The sequence below is a fragment of the Miniopterus schreibersii genome, assembly GCF_964146895.1.
Source record: "Miniopterus schreibersii genome assembly, chromosome: 3".
In the NCBI taxonomy this organism is placed as follows: Eukaryota; Metazoa; Chordata; class Mammalia; order Chiroptera; family Miniopteridae; genus Miniopterus; species Miniopterus schreibersii.
This window is the reverse complement of record NC_138103.1, coordinates 5,971,820-5,991,496: the sequence shown is the minus strand read 5'-3', so window position 1 is coordinate 5,991,496 and position 19,677 is coordinate 5,971,820. Positions and strand designations below refer to the sequence as shown.

Here is a 19,677-nt window from a genome sequence, read left to right as displayed (position 1 = left end):
ATTACAAAGCTACAGTAACCAAAACAGTGTGGTAGTGGCATAAAGACAGACATACGGGTCAACAGAATAGAACTGAAAGCCTAGAAATAAACTCTTGTATATGTGGTCAAATGGTGCCAAAATCACTCAATGGAAGAAGAATAGTCTTTTCAACAAGTGGTTGGGAAAACTGGGTATCTACAAGAATGAGTTGTACCCTTATTTAAAGCTATATACAGAGCCCGGCCGGCGTGGCTTGGCTGTTGAGCATCGACTTAGGATCCAGGTGATTGGGGTTCGATTCCCGGTCAGGGCACATGCCCGGGTTGCGGGCTCGATCAATGACTCTCTCATCATTGATGTTTCTCTCTCTCCCTCTTCTTTCCTCTCTCTGAAATCAATAAAGATATATTTAAAAAATAAAATAAAACTATATACAGAAATGATCTAAAAATGGATCAAGAACCTAAATTTAAGACCTAAAACAGTAAAAGGCTTGGAAGAAAACGTGGGACAAAGTTTTATGACGTTGGATTTGGCAATGATTTCTTGGATATGACACCAAAGGCACAGGTAACCAAAAAAATAGGCAAATTGTACTTCATGAAAAATATATGTTTTGTACATCAAAAGACACTATCTATAGAGTAAAAAGAATCCACAGAATAGAAGAAAATATTTGCAAATCATATATTGATAAGGGATTGATGTCTAGAATATATAGAAGACTCTCAAAATGCAACAACAAAGAAAACCTGATTATAAAATGAGCAAAGAACTTGAAAGGACATTTCTCCCAAGAAAATGTATGAATGGCTGACAGGTACATGAAAAGATTTTCAACATCACTAAGCATTAGGAAAACATAAACCAAACCACAATGGAAAATCACCTCACACCCATTAGGATGACTGTTATAAAAAGAAAAAACAGAAAACAGCAAGTATTGACTAGGATTCAGGGAAATTGGAAAGCTTGTGCACTATCGGTGGGAATGTAAATTGACAAAGCTACTGTGGAGAACAGTATGGAGGGTCCTCAAAAAACTTAAAATAGAACTACCACAGGACCCAGTGACTGCACTTCTGGGTGTGCACACAAAGGAGTTGAAAGCAGGTCTCAAAGAGACATTTGTATACACAGGTTCAGAGCAGCATTACTCCCAATAGCTAAAATGTGGAAGCCACCCGAGATCCCATTGACAGATGAGTGGACAAGCGAAATGTAGTATATACATAAAATGGAATACTATTCAGCCTTCAAAAGGACATGGCCCAAGATGGGTGAACATTGAGGACATTATGCTCAGTGAGATAGACTAGTCACTAAAGGACAAATGCTGTGTGGCTCCCCTTATATGAGGTCCCTGGAGCATTCCGAATCATAAAGACAGAAGACACAGTTGCGGCTGCGGGCTGGGGGGAGGGGGAATGGAGAGTTATTGTTTAACAAGAGGCAGAGGTCATGGGCACGGATGGCGGTGACGGTTGCTCAGCAGTGGGAATGTCTTGGATACACTGAACTGTACACATAAAATGATTGAAACGGTACTTTTATGTTATGTCTGTTTTACCACAAGAAAAGAAGGGGGGAGAGATGGGTTCATGTATGGTTTGATTTTATTTAGCTCGATGTTTCCCCCCTGAAAAGCCCCTTTTTTCTGTGTAGAGAGGACTTATATAGTTAGGTAGAAAATGGATAGTGAAGACAGCCCAGGATAAAAACGAAGCAGCTACGAAAAGGCTCTTCAAAGAATGCAAAGGAGAGGCTTGTTCCTTGCATATTTTTTGGCAGAAAGCAGACACTCCAGCTCGGGGCTCTGTACTCACAGGGAGAGTCCTCTCCCCTTTCGGCAGCTGGCTGGGCCACCAGGTGGGGGCACGGGGGTGTGTGTGTGTGTGAAAGATCGCTCAACATCCTCATCATGAGCCTTAACTTTCTTGTTCTCGAATGTTGTGTGTGAATGGAAAGACATGACTGATTCTTTCAGTGTGCACAGGCCTTGTGGCAGCTTGTTAGGAATGAGGCACTAACAGCCAACAGATCTATTCGGATCCTATACATTGAGTCAGGGTCTCGGTAACGTTGGGTAGGTTATGTAGCTTCTGAACCACAGTTCCGTCTGTAAAATGGAATAATAACAGTTCCTGCCTATGAAGTTGGAATCAGGGGATACTATCCCACATAAGGGAATAGTAAATAGTTAATACAATCAGTATTAACTGTTGTCACTGTCATTGTTTTGTTTTTGTGTGTGTGTGTTTTTTAAATCCTTACATGAGGATATTTTTTACATTGCTTTTCGTGGGGGCGGGGGGGGGGAAGAGGGAGAGAGAGAGGAAAAAACAATGATGTGAGAGAGACACCGATTTGTTGCCTCCCACACGTGCCCCTGCCAGGGCTGGGGATCGAGCCTGCAACCGAGGTACGTGCCTATGGCCAGAATCGAACCCCGGACCCTTCAGTCCAAGGGCCGACTCTCTAACCATTGAGCCAGACTGGCCAGGGCTGTCACTGTCGTTATGTTATTGGTTATCGGTTGTGTTGTGTTATTTTCCTTAGTAGGGAGTCTTTTTTAAAGCCAGCTGGTAGCCTCCTTGTAGCTCCTCAGGACCCCTAAGCATGCCCCTGCCTCAGGGCCTTTGCACTTGCTGTTCGTGCTCTGCATCCGCACCTGCAGCCCTGGCGCCTTCCCTTGCTTCTTTCAGAGTCCTCGGGGGTCCCTCCGGGTCTTTCCACGGCAGCACCTCCTCCCTCTGTCCTCACCCGCGCTTCGTTTTCTGCCTGTCACTTATCCTTATACTGGATATTCACTTGTTAGAGCAGGTACTCATTGTGAACGAACCTCAGGCCATGTGGAAATAATGCCTTAGTTTGGGCTGCTACAACAGAGTGCTAGAGACTGGGTGGCTTAAACAACAGCTATTCTTTGCTCACAGTTCTGGAGACTGGCAGTCCAAGGCCAAGGTGCTGGCAGATTTGGTGTCTGGTGAGAGTTCTTTTTCTGGCTTTCAGATAGCTGCCCTCTCGCTGTGAAAGAACGAGCTCTCTGGTTTCTTCTTAAAAGGGCACTAATCCTATCTTGAGGACCTCTCCATCGTTGCCTCCTCTAACCCTAATCCCCTCCCAAAGGCCCCACCTCTGATACCGGCACACTGGTGGTTAGGGCTTCTGCATATGAATATGGGGGGTGGGGGCACAGACATTGAGTCCATAACAAGTCGTTTAAAGTCTGCATTCCTGTCCTACTCTAAACCTGTTTCTCAGGTTAAAACACTGTTAACAGTTTGATGTGTGTCTGTCCGGTAGTTTTCCTTTGTTTATTATATTGTGCTTTTTGTAAATATTGGATATGTTTTTATAAATACAGGCTCACACTGCATCGTGCCTTTTCACTGAGCATTGGAGTAGCTTTCCACATCAGCACGTGTAGGGCTATTCTGAGTATCTGTATTTAAGGAAAGCACACCACTAACGTAGTTGCAGGTAGGAAAATGGCCAAACATTTTCTCATTCAAAATACTGCCAACCCAGAGTGAGCTCAGAGACGGCAGACTGAAGAAGCCTTTCGGAGTTCGTGTCCCTCTTTATTTCCTCAGCAGGTTGAAACAGTGAGTGACTTAAGGGCCACTTCTTTCTTCATTTTGCTCTATGGTGAGCTTGCCTCCCCAGATTGTTGGTGAGCTCACAGCTTTCCTGGCTTCCTCTCCCTCCCTTCCAGAAAGGGCTGTCTCCTGGTGCAGCTGTTCCAGGCAGGGTGTGGGGCCCATTTCCTCCCTTTGTGTGTGTCATTAGCCACCTCTCTGGCTGTCCTCTGGGGACAGCAGCCCAACTAGGTGAGCCAGTGTCATTTAAAGCAGCACTTCCGTTCTCAGGCAGGGTTTGTCATAGTTTCTGGGTGACTTCTGATCTAGCACAGGTGAAGAGGGATGGTGTCTGGCCAGAGACAGTGGTGGACAACTTGGCGTGAGTCACATTTTCCTTGTGAAAGACATGCTGCCTAGAACTCCTGCTCAGGGCAATTATTTTTTAATACTTTGCAATTTTTTGGGCTAATTTGAAGGCAATATAGCATAAAGGTTAAGCAAGCAGGCTCCACAATTCAGTCACTGATATGAATTCACTAGTATTTATTGAATACCTAATACACGACAGGCAGGGATTGTTCTAGATCAGGGGTAGGGGACCTTTTTTCTGCTAAGGGCAATTTGGATATTTATAACACTATTTGCAGGCCAAACAGAATTATCAACTTAAAAATTATCAGCCTGCTATATTTGGTCCAACATTTCATTAACTCACCCCTAATGCGATGGCTGAAACTGCTTCTCTTTGGTGAGGCCTTGACGGGGCCAGACCACATGATTTCACGGGCCGTATATGGCCTGTGGGCTGGACATTTCTCACCCCTGTACGCTGGGCATACTGCAGGGAATGAGACCCAGTGCCTACCCTCATGGAACTTGCACTATTGCAATGGACTATAAACAGATATTAATAAATACATAACGTCAAGAAGCATATCAATGAACTATTGTTGTAGTAGTGATACTGAACAAACCACCCCAACACTCAGTGGCTTACAGCATACATTTACAACTTACACGCCTGCAGGCCAGCCACATTCATCTGCTTTAGGCTGGGTCTGGCTACACTTGGCTCCCAGCGGTGGGATTCTATTTAATTTTGTTCTAGGCTCTGCCAGTCTTCTGAGATCAGTTGGCTCCCAGGGGCCTGTTCTTTTTACAGCAGAGATCAAAAGCTCTCAAAAGGGATGAGCAATAATACAATGAGTCTTAAGGCATAGGCTGGGAAATAGCACATGACACTTCCCCACACATTCCATTGGCCAAAGCAAGTCACACGGCCAAGCCCAGCATCCGTGCAGCTGAGAAGTACACTCCTTGTAAAACATTATCTGCTACAAATAGCAAAAACAAAATACAGCAAACTAAAAGGCTAGAGAATAACAGAAGTGGTTTTGGTCAGGGCAATTGGTCAAGGATGACCTCTTGGAGAAAGTGCTGTTTGAGCAGAGATCTGAATGAGGTTCATTCTGGGCAGAAGGAAAAGCTTGTGCAGAGGAAGCTAGATGTATGTGAGAACCACTAAGAGAGTCAGTGGGGTTGATTAAACTGAGCTGAACATGTGGAAAAGTGGTCCGGACCAGATCCTGTGGAGCCAAATGTGAGCTCTCATCAGGATGAGAACCTTGGATTTTATTCTGACTGATGGGAAGTGATAATAGGGCTTTAACCAGAAAAATGACATGGTCTGACTTACATTTTATTGGGAAACTGTGGTAGTCAGCATCTACAGTGAATCCCCAGGGATCCCTACCTCCTGGTGTTCACATTCCTGGGGAGTCCCTCCCCACACTGTACCAGGGTTGATATGTGTGACCAACATAATATGGGAGAAATAATGGCATGCCACTTCCAAGAACAGGTTAGAAAAGGCTCTGCAGCTTTCATCTCTCTCTCCCTTTCCCTCTGTCTTTGATCTTTCACTCTGGGGGAAGCCAGCTGCCATGTCATGAACATCCCTACACAGACACCTATGTGACAAAAAATGGAGGCCTCCAGCCAGTAGCCATGTGAGTGAGCCATCTTAGAAACAGCCTCCAGTACAGTCAAATTTGAGATGACCACAGGCCCAGTTGACATCCTAATTGTAACCTCATGAGAGACCCTGAGCCAGAACCACCTGGCTCAGCTGCACCTGGATTGCTGACCTCAGAAAATGTACAAGGTAAGTGTTTATTGTTTTATGCTGCCAAGTTGGGGGGCGCAGTTATGCAGCAGTGGAGACTCACACAGTAACTCTGGCTGCTGTAGAGAGAGTAGATTGTTAGAATGAAAGTAGAAGCAGGAAGAAACTATTGTAATACCTACATCCTTGCTTCTCACACTGTGGTTGTGGACCAGTGGTATCATCTTCGTGTGGCAACTGGTTGGAAATGCACAATCTAGGCCCCACCCCAGACCTCCTGAGTCAGAATCTGCATCTCACAAGACCCGGGTGAGTCTTTGCTCAAGTTTGAGGAGCAGTGCCGTAGGTGACAGCCCGGGCAGGCTGAGTGCCATGCTGCGGTTTTGAATCCAGCTTACCAACCCTGGGATCTTCCATAAATAATTGAATTTTCCCAAGCCTCAGTTTTCTTTCCTGTAAAATGGGGATAAAGATGGTGCTGCCCTCCTCGGGTAAGTGTGGCAGTATAAATGAAACTGCACATCAAGGACTCACGCAGTGCCTGGCATGTGGTGAAGGCCTTGGAACTGTTGGCTCTTTGCTGACTTGGTCTGATCCATGCATTTTCTTCCCTACGAATATATTTGTGATCATTTCCTGATAGGTTTCCTTAATATTTTTTCTCCATTGCTTTTCAGAGAGAGTGGAAGGGAAAGAGAGAGAAAGAGAGAGAAGCATCGATGTGAGAGAGACACATCGATTGATTGCCTCCCACACTTGCCCTGACCAGGACCAGGATCCAACCTGCAACCAAGGTATGTGCCCTTGGCCAGAATCAAACCTGGGACCCTTCAGTACGAGGGCTCATGCTCTAACCACTGAGCCTAACAGGCTAGGGCTTTCCTTAATACTTTTATTCCCTGTCAAAGAAAATGCTGTTTTCAAAACGTCCTAGAGCTAATCAGAAAGACCTTTGTCTGTGCCCAGCATAATTCCAGCCATACCCCAAAATGAAGGTGCCTGTTTTCTATCATCAGTTTTCAGGCCCAGTTCTCAGGGAAATTTTCAGGGCCACTGGCAGGCCAAAGTAGGCCATGCACTATAAATAGTGAGTTTGGGCTGCTTGGGACCTAGCTTCCCAGGCCAGGCCCTTTCCCTCCCCCACCTGGCCCTGTAGTCGTTTAAATATACTCAGGGTTATAGCTGTAAGTGTATTTTCTTTAATGTGCCCAGAAAATGTTTTGGCAACTTGGCCAGACTGTCTGTAAAACCCCCTTTTTATTTGCTCAGTCACAACATATCCCAAATATGTGACAAAAGCCGATACACCTGACTCCTAGGAATAAATGAGAAAGCTGCCTATCAGCAGGACTGGCTGCACAATCTGCAGAGCCCCTTGTTCAGAGGCATAAAGAATTTCTAGATGGCGACGTCAGAGCATAGAAACAAGTGTTCAGCCTAAGCCTGCCCTAGGTGCTAGTAGCCAGCCTGGCCGCTGGGGCCAGCCAAGTTCCCAACTTTCCTACAGTCTTTTTCTGTAAAGACCAGTTTCCCTTCAGGGCAAAGTTTATGTGTAAATTGCTAAATCTTGGTGACTTAAAACCATGAGGATGGACTATTTTCACGATTCTGTGGGTTGACTGCTGGTTTCTCCTCGACTCTTGTGGCCGCATCTGGCAGGTGACCGGCTGGGCTGGAAGGTTTACACTGGCCTCACTCCCAGGCCTGGGCTCTTGGCTGAGGCACCTCCGTTCTCCACATGCTCTCATCCTGCATTAGGCCAGGCCGCTGCCTAGAATTATGGAAGAAGCATTCCAGGGGGTCAAAAATGGAAGCTTTAAGCCTTCTTGGGGCCTAGCTTCTGGAACTTGCTCCGAGGCTCACCTGGATTCAAGGGAGGGGGCATAGACTCCCCACTTAACGAGAAGAGTAGCAAAGTTGTCGAAGGGGCAGGGACCCAGGGAGCTGTGACTTAGTGGGGGCACAGCATAAAACTTCTCACCTTAGCTGGCATCAGCTCTCTGGAGAGCCTGTTGGTACACAGATTGCTGGGCTTCACCCCCAGAGAATCTGAGTCAGTGGGATGGGGCCGGGGCCTGAGGGCTTGCATTTCAAATGAGTTCTCAGGTGATGCTGCTGCTGCTAGTTTGGGGGCTGTACTATGAGCCGCTGTTGGAGGGGTTGAGTCCAGAGCACCGCAGAGCAATGGCTCTCAACCTTGACTCTACATTAGAAACATCTGGGCATCTGTAACCACACAAATGTCAGTTCTGGTTATTAATGGTAAGGGCGAGAACAAGGCATTGTGCAGCACTATGTCTGTGGCGTAGCAAACTCTGCTGTAATTTAACCCTATAAATCATTGTAAAGTTCACTGAATGCCTTAAATGCTTTTGCAACTTAATCGTTCCCTGATTATTTGGGTGAGCAGGCACTGAGAAAGTTGGATGAACTTTATCTCAGTTTCACCAACTGAGCTTTTGGGGGACATTCCATTTTTCTAAGTACGTATCGTACTGCGATATAGATTTATTATTAAAGGGACTTAAGTAAAAAAAATAAAATGAAAAAAAATAGGCGTGGCTTCCTGGGAGAAGGCCTTTTTGGCACTGCACTGAAGAGGCCACCCACTGAGACCCACTGAGCCCAGGCTGCCTCATGCACACTGGGCACGCACAGATCCTTGATTCCGATAGGAAGGGTTTGCAGTAATCAGCTGGCATCCAATCATCAGCTGGAACCGAGACAGAATCACCCAGATGTTAGAGCAGTGGGTCTTGTAACATCATGTGACTTCTTCAGACCCTCTTCCATTAGAGCAGGGTTTTCCCAAACTCTGCAGGTCCCCGAGTCCCCTGGGGCTCTTGCGTAACATACTGACACCTTGGTTCCATCTCACGTGGACTGAATCAGAATCTGGGCTAAGAACCTGGGATCCTGTTTATAACCAGTGCTCTGAGTGATCTCAATATCATCAGTGAGTTTAGGAAACTGTGTAAAAATAGTAATATTTGTGTAGTACACATAGAGAGATGGGAGAGCAATAAGGGGCTGCGTTGCTACAGTTCTAATGACCTCTCAAGGACAGGAGCAGCTGGCAAACTGTAGCAAGTGGACCGAATCTGGTCTGCTGCTTGTTTTTATAAATAAACTTTTATTGGAACACAGCCATGCCCATTTTTAAAAATCATATTGCCCATGGCTGCTTTTGTACTATAATGGCAGAGATGGGTCATGGGGACAGTGATTGTATGGCTCATAAAGCAAAAAACATTTGCTATCTGACTTTCTACCATAGATAAGTTTACTGATGCCCCGGATACAAGACATGACCTCAGACCTGGGCAAGCTTGGAATTAGAGCTAAAGCCTCAGTGGCTACGAGCCTCTGTGCTAGAGGTACAGGCTGCACAAAACTGGGCAGAACAGTAGAAAGTAAAGAGATGAAACAGGCAGACAACACAAATACCAGCCCGAAGGAAAGTGAGCTTGCATCAGTATCACACAAAATAGACTTTTGAGACAAAAAAACTTTATTGGAGATAAAGCGGGTCTTTAATGAAACAGGAATAACTTATTTTCTTTTGGATTAGACTTTTTAAAATGCTATTCACAACCCACTAAATGGAATTTACTAGTCACTACTGTGCTGCAACCCACTGTTTAAATGCTGCTCTAGGGCACTCCTCTGACCCTCCCCCGCAGCCCGGGTAAGTCTGAGGAGCGGCCAGTGGCACTGCAGAAGCCTGCAGCACCCCTGCACCCCGGGAAGCGCGTGGTGCCCAGGTTTCTGTAATTAGTTCCTAAAGACAGGAAGGAACACACTCATAACCACCAAAATGTGAAGCCAACTTTTGTTTTGTTTTGCCGGAGCTCTCAGAGAAATCATAATGCTTACAGAGAGCCGTGGAATTCACGAGGGAGTTAGAAACTGAGGATCTCATTAGGTAATTGAAAGAGATTTGCAAACATATTTGCTTTATGTTGAAATCTACTTTTCTTGAGTATAAAAGCCTTCAGTATAATCACTAGTATTTCAGGTCACAGCAAAGACATAGTAAGCAAGAACCGTCTGGGGGGCGTCTCACACCAGGTGGGAGGCTCACTCATGAACACCACTGAAAGGCTGTCACTGTGTCACTTCTCCAGCATCTTTCAGCAACTGTAATAGAGTAAGTGCCTCCTCCAAAGCAATTAGGAAACCTCAGGGACTCACCCAGAGAGGGTAGTTGTTGCTAGGTTTTGTCTGTTTTGCTAAGAAGCAGGGAAAACAACTGAGCCAAGAGGAATTCAGAAGTGTAGGCCTATGAAAAGTTCATTTCAGAGGCCCCAGCAACAGCCTCTCCTCTCCCCTGCCTGTGAGCACCACCTCATAGCCCCAGGTCCCCTCCACCAGCTGACTAATGCCTGAAGCTACACAATTATAAAATCGTTTATGTATTCAGTAAATTGTAAACCCTTAGGAGGAGGCCTCACTTTCAATTTTATGAATCATTCACCCCTCAGCTACTTGGCTCCCATCTCCTAACAGCAATTATAGGGCCCAGCCTCAGAGCTGAATCCAGACTATTCTCATCACTTTATTACTGATTTAATTAATTGCTCACACAGTGAGAGCTAACTACATGCCACGCAGTATCTCACCTTGTTTCTGCACCAGTGAAGGAAATATTTGTATTATCCCCATTTTACAGATGAAGATATCGAGGCTCAGAGAGTTTAAGTAACTTGCTCAAGGTTTCTTAGCTTATAATCTGCAAAACTGAGATTCAACTTCAGGCTTTCTGATCCAGAGTTGGCTTTCTTTACTAGCCTGTATTGGCTTTCATTGGAGTATTATATAACTGGGAGAATTTGATTGGCCCATGGGCATTTTTCATAAAATTTGCAACCACATTATAGAGTTTTCTTCCTGGTCTTACTCCACAGTCAAGTACGCGATAACGTATAATACTCCGTGTGCCTATCTTGGAAGAGCAGATGGATCCTGTGTGGTGATTTAAAGAAGTGAAAATAGAAAAGCCCTCATAAGGGACCCTGCGTTTTGCAATGAAATTGTTTATGTGTTAACATTACGCTGCACTCTGCCGTATTTGCTGATTGGCACAACCACCACCATTTAAAGTGATTTCCTACTCATGACAATAATGAGTGGGATTAGCCCGGTTCAATGGGTGCATGCCTTCCCCAGGGCTCACAAAAGCCTTCTCCAGCGATCCAGGCTTTCCTGGCAATGAGAGCTTAGCTAGCAAGGCTGCTGTATTCCACAGTGCTAAACAGCAGTCCTCGGTTCGGAATGAAGGCAATCAGGGAAAAGATAAAGGGTTTCTAGCTCCCAAACCATCCAACCCAGAAAAATACGGAGCGAAGAATGAAAGCCCTGGCACCAAGTCACTTCTTCCCTGGAGAAAACCACCCTCTTTGCGTGCCCCTCCAAACTTTCAGAATAAACCAACGGCAAGAAAGAATTTGACTATAATGAAACACAGCCAACTTGCTGATTGTAATTAGTGTGAAGCTTTCTTTAGTGATTCAGAAGATCCTTCAGGTTTATTCTGTTAAGGGTTTCAGTTGTCACAGTGCAGAATGTGGAGATTTCTGTGTACTTGGGTGCCTCATAGAGAGAGGCATGTGGGAAGCTTGCGTATAATCTCTTAGCCCCCAGGAGGGTTTGTGTTGCTCAGACCACAGCTGATAACCCTCCTCCCGGAACAGAGATGTCAGAGGTACCTAATCTTACGAACACAAGACTTTAGGAACTACAGTAAAAACGTAGATTTGTAATTGAAAAGATTTGGGGGACTACATTATGTTCTATGGCATTAATATAGGGCTGCTTTTACTGTCTGAAATTTGCATAACTATATACTTTATATATGTAATTTTTGAATATATATCTATAGATAAATTTTATATATATATATGTTTTAAAGCAAGAGTGACTTCCATTTATAGGTCAGTTGGAGACAGTCTTCTTTGTTTTGGAAAAAATAATCATGAGTAAGGAGGGTACCTCATGGCCTGGGAGAGGGCATAATAGGTAGGACTTTATTTTCTTGAGTTTGATAAAGCCATCTCTCTAAATTCCTCTTGGGGAGTAGAGATCTGGGTACATAAAGAACATAGAAACTTTCTGGAAGAGAAGGGATTGAGAAAACCCCAACCTCAAGATTTCATCCCAAGATTCCATGGGCAGCCCCTTCTGGAAGACAACAGGACTCTTTGGAAACTAATCCAGGAAGGTAAAAGGTTGAAGGATGCTTCTCCAAAAACAAAAACAAAAAAACACACCAGTGGCCAACAAGTACTTGAAAAGATGCTCAATATCATAACCATTAAGGAAATGGAAATAAAAACCACAATGAGATACCACTTTACATCCATTAGGATGGCTATAATAATAATTTTAAAAATGGAAAATACTAATATTGGCATGGATGTGAAGAAATTAGAACCCTCATACATTGCTGTTAGAAATATAAAATGATGCAGCCACCGTGAAAAGCAATTAGTCGTTTCTCAGTAAGTTAATTCTAAAATTAACATATGACCTAGTAATTCACTCCTAGATATATACTCAAAAAAATTGAAATTAGGTGTTCAAACAAAAACTTGTACATAAATATTGATAGCAGGTCTATTCACAATAGTGCAAAGGTAGAAACAACTCCAGTGTCCATCAGGGGGAGAATGGGTAAACAAAGTGTGCGTGGCCATATGATGGAATATTCCTCAGGAAAGAAGGGCTGATGCGTGCTCCCATGTGGATGAAACTTGCAAGTATTTCATGCTCAATGCACGAATGCAGACACAAAAGGCCACACATTAGATGATTCCATTTATAGGAAAGGTCCTGGACAGGCAGGTCCATAGACTGTGGCTCTGAGGACTAAGACTGGCCTATGGAGACTAAAGCAGATTAGAGGAGGCCAGGGACTGAGAGGGGGAGTGACCGGTGACTGCCTAATGCGTGTGGGGTTTCCTTGGGGAGATGAAAGTCTTCTGGAACCAGATAGTGGTGACAGTTGCACAGCACTGTGAATGTACTAATGCCACTGAACTGTGCACTTTATAATAGTTAAAATGGTAAATTTTTTTCTCTGTATTTTTTCAAAATTTAAAAAAATTGGGGTTACTGGTGACTAATGAAAATCTAGTGGGAGAGGGGAACAGGCTCCCAAAGTCAAATTACTGAGAAAAGGGATAGGTAGACTCTCTATTGGTGGGGTTCTGGGCTGTGAGATGGTTGACAGTGAAACCAGACTCAATCCAGCCCTTTTAGGAATGTGTTTGCGTCCTAGAGTTCGGATGTGTGGGTGACTCTAAAAAGTTAAAACTCAAAGAATTGCAGTGATCACAGTAGGAAGCCTGGATCCAGTGACCAGAGTAGGAAGTCACAGGACCCAGTGGCGTTCCAGAAAAGCAGGAGGTTGGGCCCTGACTTTGTAACCGCACCATGTGCAGCAGAGCCGGGGAGGAGCTGCCCCTCTGGACAAGCATTGCTCTCCTGTGTGCCCTCTGTGGGCGCTGCTTCACCCATTCCCATAAAATGCTGGGTCCCCGGATATGTGAGATCTCCATTTCTGCTCCAGCACATTGTCCATCCCTCCAGCAGCTGAGACAGCAGCTCCTGGACCTCAGATCAGCAGGCCCGAGCTGTGGCTTCCTGAGGAGAGAAGGCCCCTAGTTGGGCACTAGGGTCCCAGACAGACGGGAGAGGGCCACTGCCCCAGAAAGGGAAACAGCGACCTGGACTGTGCAGCGCACGATCGCCTCAGTTCCACATACTGATTCCAGTATGCGCAACTCTCCCCCAGAAGAGCTACTGGGGAAGCTACCACCTCGTTTAAAATGAAAGCGGCCATAAAACAGGGAACGCCCCAAAGGGGCTATGTTTATAGTTAATGTAAAGAGCTGAGTCAGGAAACCATCATCATGGGGATGTATTTCACAAGCATTCTTTGGAACTTTAACTTATCTTTCAAAATACAGTTGACACACATCCACATGTAGAAATCACTCGCTTTTAGTCTGGAACCCGCCTCATGAGGAGCCGGCGCAGTGGAAGGATGAAGCAGGAAGGGCCGGGCGTGAGTGGCTGTGGTGGTTTGTCCGTCTACTGCTTTCTCACCTTGGAGTTCTGGATGGCCCAGGGCTGGCCACCCCTCTGCGCCTTTGCACAGGCTGGTGTCTCCCCCTGGAAACCATTGCACCCCACCCCCTTCTCCCCACGGCTGAGTCTAGTCCATCCTTCAAAACTCAGCCCAGAGGCCGCCTCCTTAATGAAATGTTTCCTGACCACTGGGCTGAGTTCAGTGCCCACTTGTGTTCACTTCTCCCCAGCGATAGCCTTGTTCTTACCACACCTTACTGATCGCACTCCCGTAGACCATGTGTCTCTTACTAGACTCCCCCAAGGGCAGCTGAAACAGCCTGCCTGCTTTTGAATCCCAGCTCCATCATGTCCTAGCTCTGTGACTCAGCAAGCTGTTTAAACTCAGTTTCCTCATCTGTAGAATGGGGTTAATCATTCCTGCCTTATTGGGTTGTTTTGATGATTAAACTTTCTAAAACACTTAATGCCTGGGATATAGGTGCTCAATAAATATGAGCTATAGTAATAATAAAAATAATAATTACAATTACCATTAATTATCTCTCTATTCCCAATGTCTAGCACAGACCCCACTAGGCAATAGGCGCTCAGTGCATTGGTGTTAAACAGAACTGTGGTTGACACATGAACTTGATCAACCTCGAACTCTGCTATCCAGCACTACAAGTGGCTATTGAGCACTTAAAATGTGTCTAGTCCAAGTTGAAATGTGCTGTAAGTACAAATACACACCAAATGTTGAAGACTTAGTGTAGAAAACTGAAAGTGGAACCAAGTAATGTTTTTATAATGAGTACATGTTGAAATGATATTTTGGATATTTTAGGTTAAATAAAATACATTCTTAAAAATAATGTCAGCAGCTTGATTTTACTTTTTAAAATGAGACTGTGCCCTAGCCGGTTTGGCTCAGTGGACAGAGCGTTGGCCCGCAGACTGAGGGGTCCTGGGTTCAATTCCTGCCAAGGGTGCGTACCTCAGTTGTAGGGTTGGGTGGGGTGCGAGCGGGAGAAAACCAATCAATGTTTCTCTTTCACACTGATGTTTCTGTCTCTCTGAAAAGCAATGGAAAAAATATCCTCAGGTAAGGATTAAAAATAAGTAAATAAAAATAAATAAATAAAATGAGACAGCAAGGAAATTTAAAATGACACATGCGGCTACATTATGTTTCTGTTGGACAGCATGGGTTTAGAATGTTTCCCACCTCCCATTAGAATTGCAGATCTTCACACAACCTCATTTATGCTCAAATTTTACATAAGTTTTAGGAATAGAGAGAGTTCACTTAGAATCAGAAGCCTATTAGGTCGATTTGTGAGGGGTTTTCTATGCAGGGCTAACAAGCTAAGGTATATAAACGTGGAAGGGGAACTAAAGCTTTGTGGGGGGATTTTTCAGGTTCGCTGTGATCCTGAGATTCAAGAATTGCGCCAGTGGCAGAAGAAACTGCGTGAGAGCAAGCACATTCGCGAGCGGGTCAAAATTTTCTGGGCCAAACAAGAACAGAAAGGTTGGTTGCTTAATTTGATTCAGAGCCTCATTTCCAGAGATTCTGACTCGGTGTTTCAGGGATGGGCCCCTGGCATCTGTGCTAATGCTGAGGCTCCCCGGATGCAGTGGGCAGCCAGAGCGGAGACTGAGGAGGTGCCGGAGCCCCAGAGGTTTTGTGCTCTTTAAAATGTGGGGGCCTCAGGCCTGCGTGTCCTGAGCTCTGGGCAGCAAGAGAAGTCCGTTCGTGCATGATTGTACATTTGTGACTGTTTATTTGGCTATTTGTCTTCATCGCTAGTGTGTAAGCTCCATGAGGACAGAGACCTTTTTCTAGCTCAGAGTGAGCGCGAAATAACTGTTGGTTGACTGAGTAAGTGAATGAATGAATGAATGAATGAATGAATGAATGAATGAACAGGGCTTTGAGGCTTACCTGAGCCAGCCTGCAGGCGGCCTGGCGCAGGCCTGGTGCTCATCGCAATGCTTGTTCATGTCCCTCGTCAAGAAGCAACTTGAGCTGCAGCTGCTTGGCGGGCTTGGCTCAGCCTCTGTTCCTCCGCAACTGCGCTTCGGGCCGTAATTAGCCTGAAGGTGGGAGTGCAGCGTGCCTGCCCCGGTCTGTTCTTTCTAATTCTGAGTTGATTTGATTTTGGTTGACTGATGCGGCTTGTTGTGTGGCAGGGGGAGCCGACTGGGTTGAACGTGAGCCTTCCAGATAGCAGCCAGGGGCAGAGAAAGCGTTCCCACCTTGGCCGGCGCGCTCACATCCCTTCCACCCTTCCAGGGCTCCTGAGGGAGCGGGGCTTGTGCTTGCGAACAAGGTGGGCTCTTCAGTGACCCCACTGGCACGCTCTTGTTTTTAATGAGACTGTGAGATGGCCCTCGGGCAGAAGAGCCAGTTCTAAGCACTGTCTCCAGATCTGTGATTGGTGAGCAAGGAAGCCTGTACAGTGCGGGGAGGAAAGGACTGGGCTCTGGAATTGGCCTGATGGTCATGGAATTCCTTCACTTTTATCTGTGCCCCCGATCCAGTAGCTTCCTCAAGCCTCAGTTTTCCTATGTACAAATGGGGCTAATACGAGTACCTGTCTCACATGGTTGTTAAAGGGTGAAAAGAGATCTTCAGAACAAGTCCTGGCACATATTTCCCATAAATGTCACCATCATGATTAGCGTTATTAAAATGTCTGTAGCTTTCGCATAATGTCGGGCTGCTTTCCTGCACCACACTAAGCTCCTGGGCCTCCATGTCTGGCCGGGCTTGTCTTTTTCATCTGGCACCCCAGGCCTGGCACCGAGCAGGCACCGAGCAGGCAGTCTATGCATGTTTGGTGGATGGGTCCCTGGGCTTCATTTTGCAGATGAAGAAATAGAGGCCCAGGAAGGCCGAGGGGCTTGCCCAAGGTCACACAGCCAGTGGAGGGCCCTCTTTCTGTTCAGTGTGTAACACATTCCTGAGGGGAGACGCAGAGACAAGATGTTCTCTTGGATCCTCCATCAGACCCAAACCCCAGGAATCGCCTGAACACGGCACGTTCTTGTCCAGTTTCTCATGACCTGGGCTCCAGGTTCTTGCTACTTGTGTCTGTGTTGACCGAAGCCCTTAGGGAGAAGCAGGGGACAACCTGCTGCCACCAAGTGTCCCATCAAGTGTCCCCGAGCCGATTCATGTGTTAAGCTCAGGCACACATGAAGTACTACCGAGTTACTTCCTGTTTTGAACCTTCCAAATCTGGGTAGCGGAGATTTAGAAAATAACCCCCAGGCAAGGCGACACCATAATGACCCCGCAGGCCTCAGATGAAGCAATTGGAAAATAAATAGCGAACACGTGCTGGGCCTTCTTTAGATTTGCAATTAAAAGCCGCAGAGTGACTGCAAATGAGAATGGCGTTTGACTTCATCTAAGAAACCCAGGAGCCCAGCAGGCAAACCTAACGCACTTCTTGAGGGGACACCATTTCTTCACATGGTGCTCTGGTATTTACAGTGTGAATAAACTGGGCCGAGTTCATTTCTTGGAGCAACCTGGGTGCAGACAGGAGGTCTGAGGGGGAGCGGCGCCAGCTGCCAGGGCAGCACCGCGGTCCTTTATGACCCGTCTCGCCTTACTCTGAGTCAGAGGCCAGCCCAAGCAGGAGTTGCTTCTAGGACAGAAACTGCATGAAGTTATTCTTGAGTCTCTATCCATCAGGACAGCTGCAGGAATTATTTTAAAATGTTTGTGACAAGAATTGCCACTAATTTAATCCCAGAGAAGATACCTAAGAGATTTTTAAGATGTGATCAAAAGTCCCTTCTGGATTAGTAGCGTGTCTTTAGCTTCACATAGTCAGCTTTGTAACTGACTATCCACATTTTATTTGGAAATCGAGTAAGAGCAGGAAGAAAGGAACCATCAAAATTGTTCCCATAACATCAGATTTTGCCTGTGTGTGTATTGTTTATACATGTGCAAATGCTCCTTAAATGACTTTATCATGTCACATAGTCTTGATATTTTAAAGGAAGAAGGCGAAGGAGGTTGACCTGTGAAAGGAAACAGATGCTTTGCTTTTATCTGTTTGCCGGCTTATTGTCAACTCTTTTCCAAAGTGGTTTGCAGGAGCTTATAGAAACTCACGGAACACTTCTTAGTAAATGTGGTTCATTAGGTAAAGGAAAAAATTAAGAGTAGGGGAAAAATAAAGCGACTAAACGTAGTAAGCAAAATACATACTCCGAGGCCTACACTTGTAGATTCTTAGACACAGAGAGGGAAATGGGGTCTGTTACATAATTCAGCGTCCATAAGAAGGACAGATAAGCTGGTTGGTTGTTGGGGAAACACTGGGCCCTTCCCTAATCCATTATGGGATTTGATTAATCATCTCAGAAATGTTCCCACAATAAGAAGAAATGTGGCTCTGAGCTCCCTAGAAGCCACAATGAAGGAAGCACACTTATTCCTAGAGCTGGTTTTTCCCTCATAAAGAGGACACTGGCGCAGTGAAGACCATCCTTTCCTTAAATATAATAGCGACTTTCTTATAGCAGCACTTGCTCCTGGAGGGAAAACATGGAAGCCTGCAGTGGCAGGGAGGGGTTGGAACCAGAGACATTTCTTTCCCTGATTTTAAATCTAGAATTTTAGGTTTAGCTCATAATGATAAATCCTAACTATTAGGATTGTGTGTTAAGGATAGTTTTAAAATATGCCTCACCTTGGCCTCACCACATGCTTGCGACCTTGGGATGCCCTGGAACACTTGGTTCTTAGAGCAGGGAAGGGTGTCTGGAACGAAGGAGTAGCATAATTTATGGAGCATAAACCATGTTCCAGGCACTGTACCTAGCACCTTATATTTCCATGTGACGGTGGCACCTGCTCTCTCTAAGAGGGCGTTATCTCCACTGTACAGATAAGGAAACCAGGGCTGAGACAGTACAGGGCTCCTGCGGGGTCACACAGCCAGTAGGGCCAGAAAGCAGAGATTTGAACCCAGATCTGCCTACTGCCAGGGAACCTGAGGCCATCTCATGCCATGTCGTCCAGTTACCGTAATCCTGGTGCCAGTGGGGCATGTTGGCCCACGCAGAGCTTCCCAGCAGGGTACCAGTCCCCAGGCCAGGCAGTGGGCAGTGACCACAGGCCATTGGAATAGAGGAGGTTTGGGGACAGGGGAGGCTGAGTCCCCAGTCCAATGGCTGCAGGACCTATCACCATGCCCTGGGAGACATTTCTGTTAGAATAGGAAGCCAGGGGCAAGTGGACACACTTAAGGATGTTCTCTCCCTCCCAAGTTTCCTGCCCACGGATAGGCGAACAGGCAAGCGCTTCGCCACCAAAGCAGGTACCCGGGCTCAGAGAGCGCTCCAGCCTGTGGCTCACCCATTGTGACTAACAAACACAGTCTATCATATGGCAGCAAAGGCCAGATGTTCAGTGTCCTATTTTCCAGATACAACCACTGTTGAGTGTGTCAGCTCGTAGAGCTTCGTCATCCATCTACAATATCTAATTATATTTACACACACATACAGTGTGGGGCGAATGTAGGTTGACAGTTGTGAGTATGCGAAACAGTTTATTGTATCATTATTTATTATTATTTTCCATATGAACAACTGTAAACTTAATTTGTCCCACCATGTGTATATTTATAAATGTACAACCATATTATATAGAGTGTGCTGTAACTTCCCTTTTTCTTCACTCGGCAGTATGTCAGCCACATCTTTTCATGTCGATATATAGAGATCTAATTATTTTTTGTAGATATGTACTTGGTTACTTATAGAAGTACTTCTATAGGATAAATTCCTAAATGGAAATGCTGGGTCAAAGGACATGAACATATTAAGTTTAGACAGTGATCATCATATTGTCATTCAAAACGTTTCTGTTTCTGGCATTCA

General features: G+C 45.6%; 1 protein-coding gene across 3 annotated transcripts in view; it reads left to right on the top strand.

The window, feature by feature from the left end:
* Window positions 1-19,677, top strand: part of IQCK (IQ motif containing K) — a 98,930-nt gene that overhangs the window by 58,505 nt on the left and 20,748 nt on the right. For 2 of the 3 annotated variants that reach the window (XR_013998473.1, XM_081132905.1), the window contains exon 8: window positions 15,187-15,298. The exons of the other annotated variant lie outside the window; for it this stretch is intronic. Coding sequence is in view for 1 of the 2 variants with exons in the window: in XM_081132905.1 (XP_080989031.1) it covers window positions 15,187-15,298 (112 nt within the window). In the remaining variant the exon portion in view is untranslated. The remainder of the gene's footprint in view (window positions 1-15,186; window positions 15,299-19,677) is intronic. 3 annotated transcript variants of the gene reach the window in all.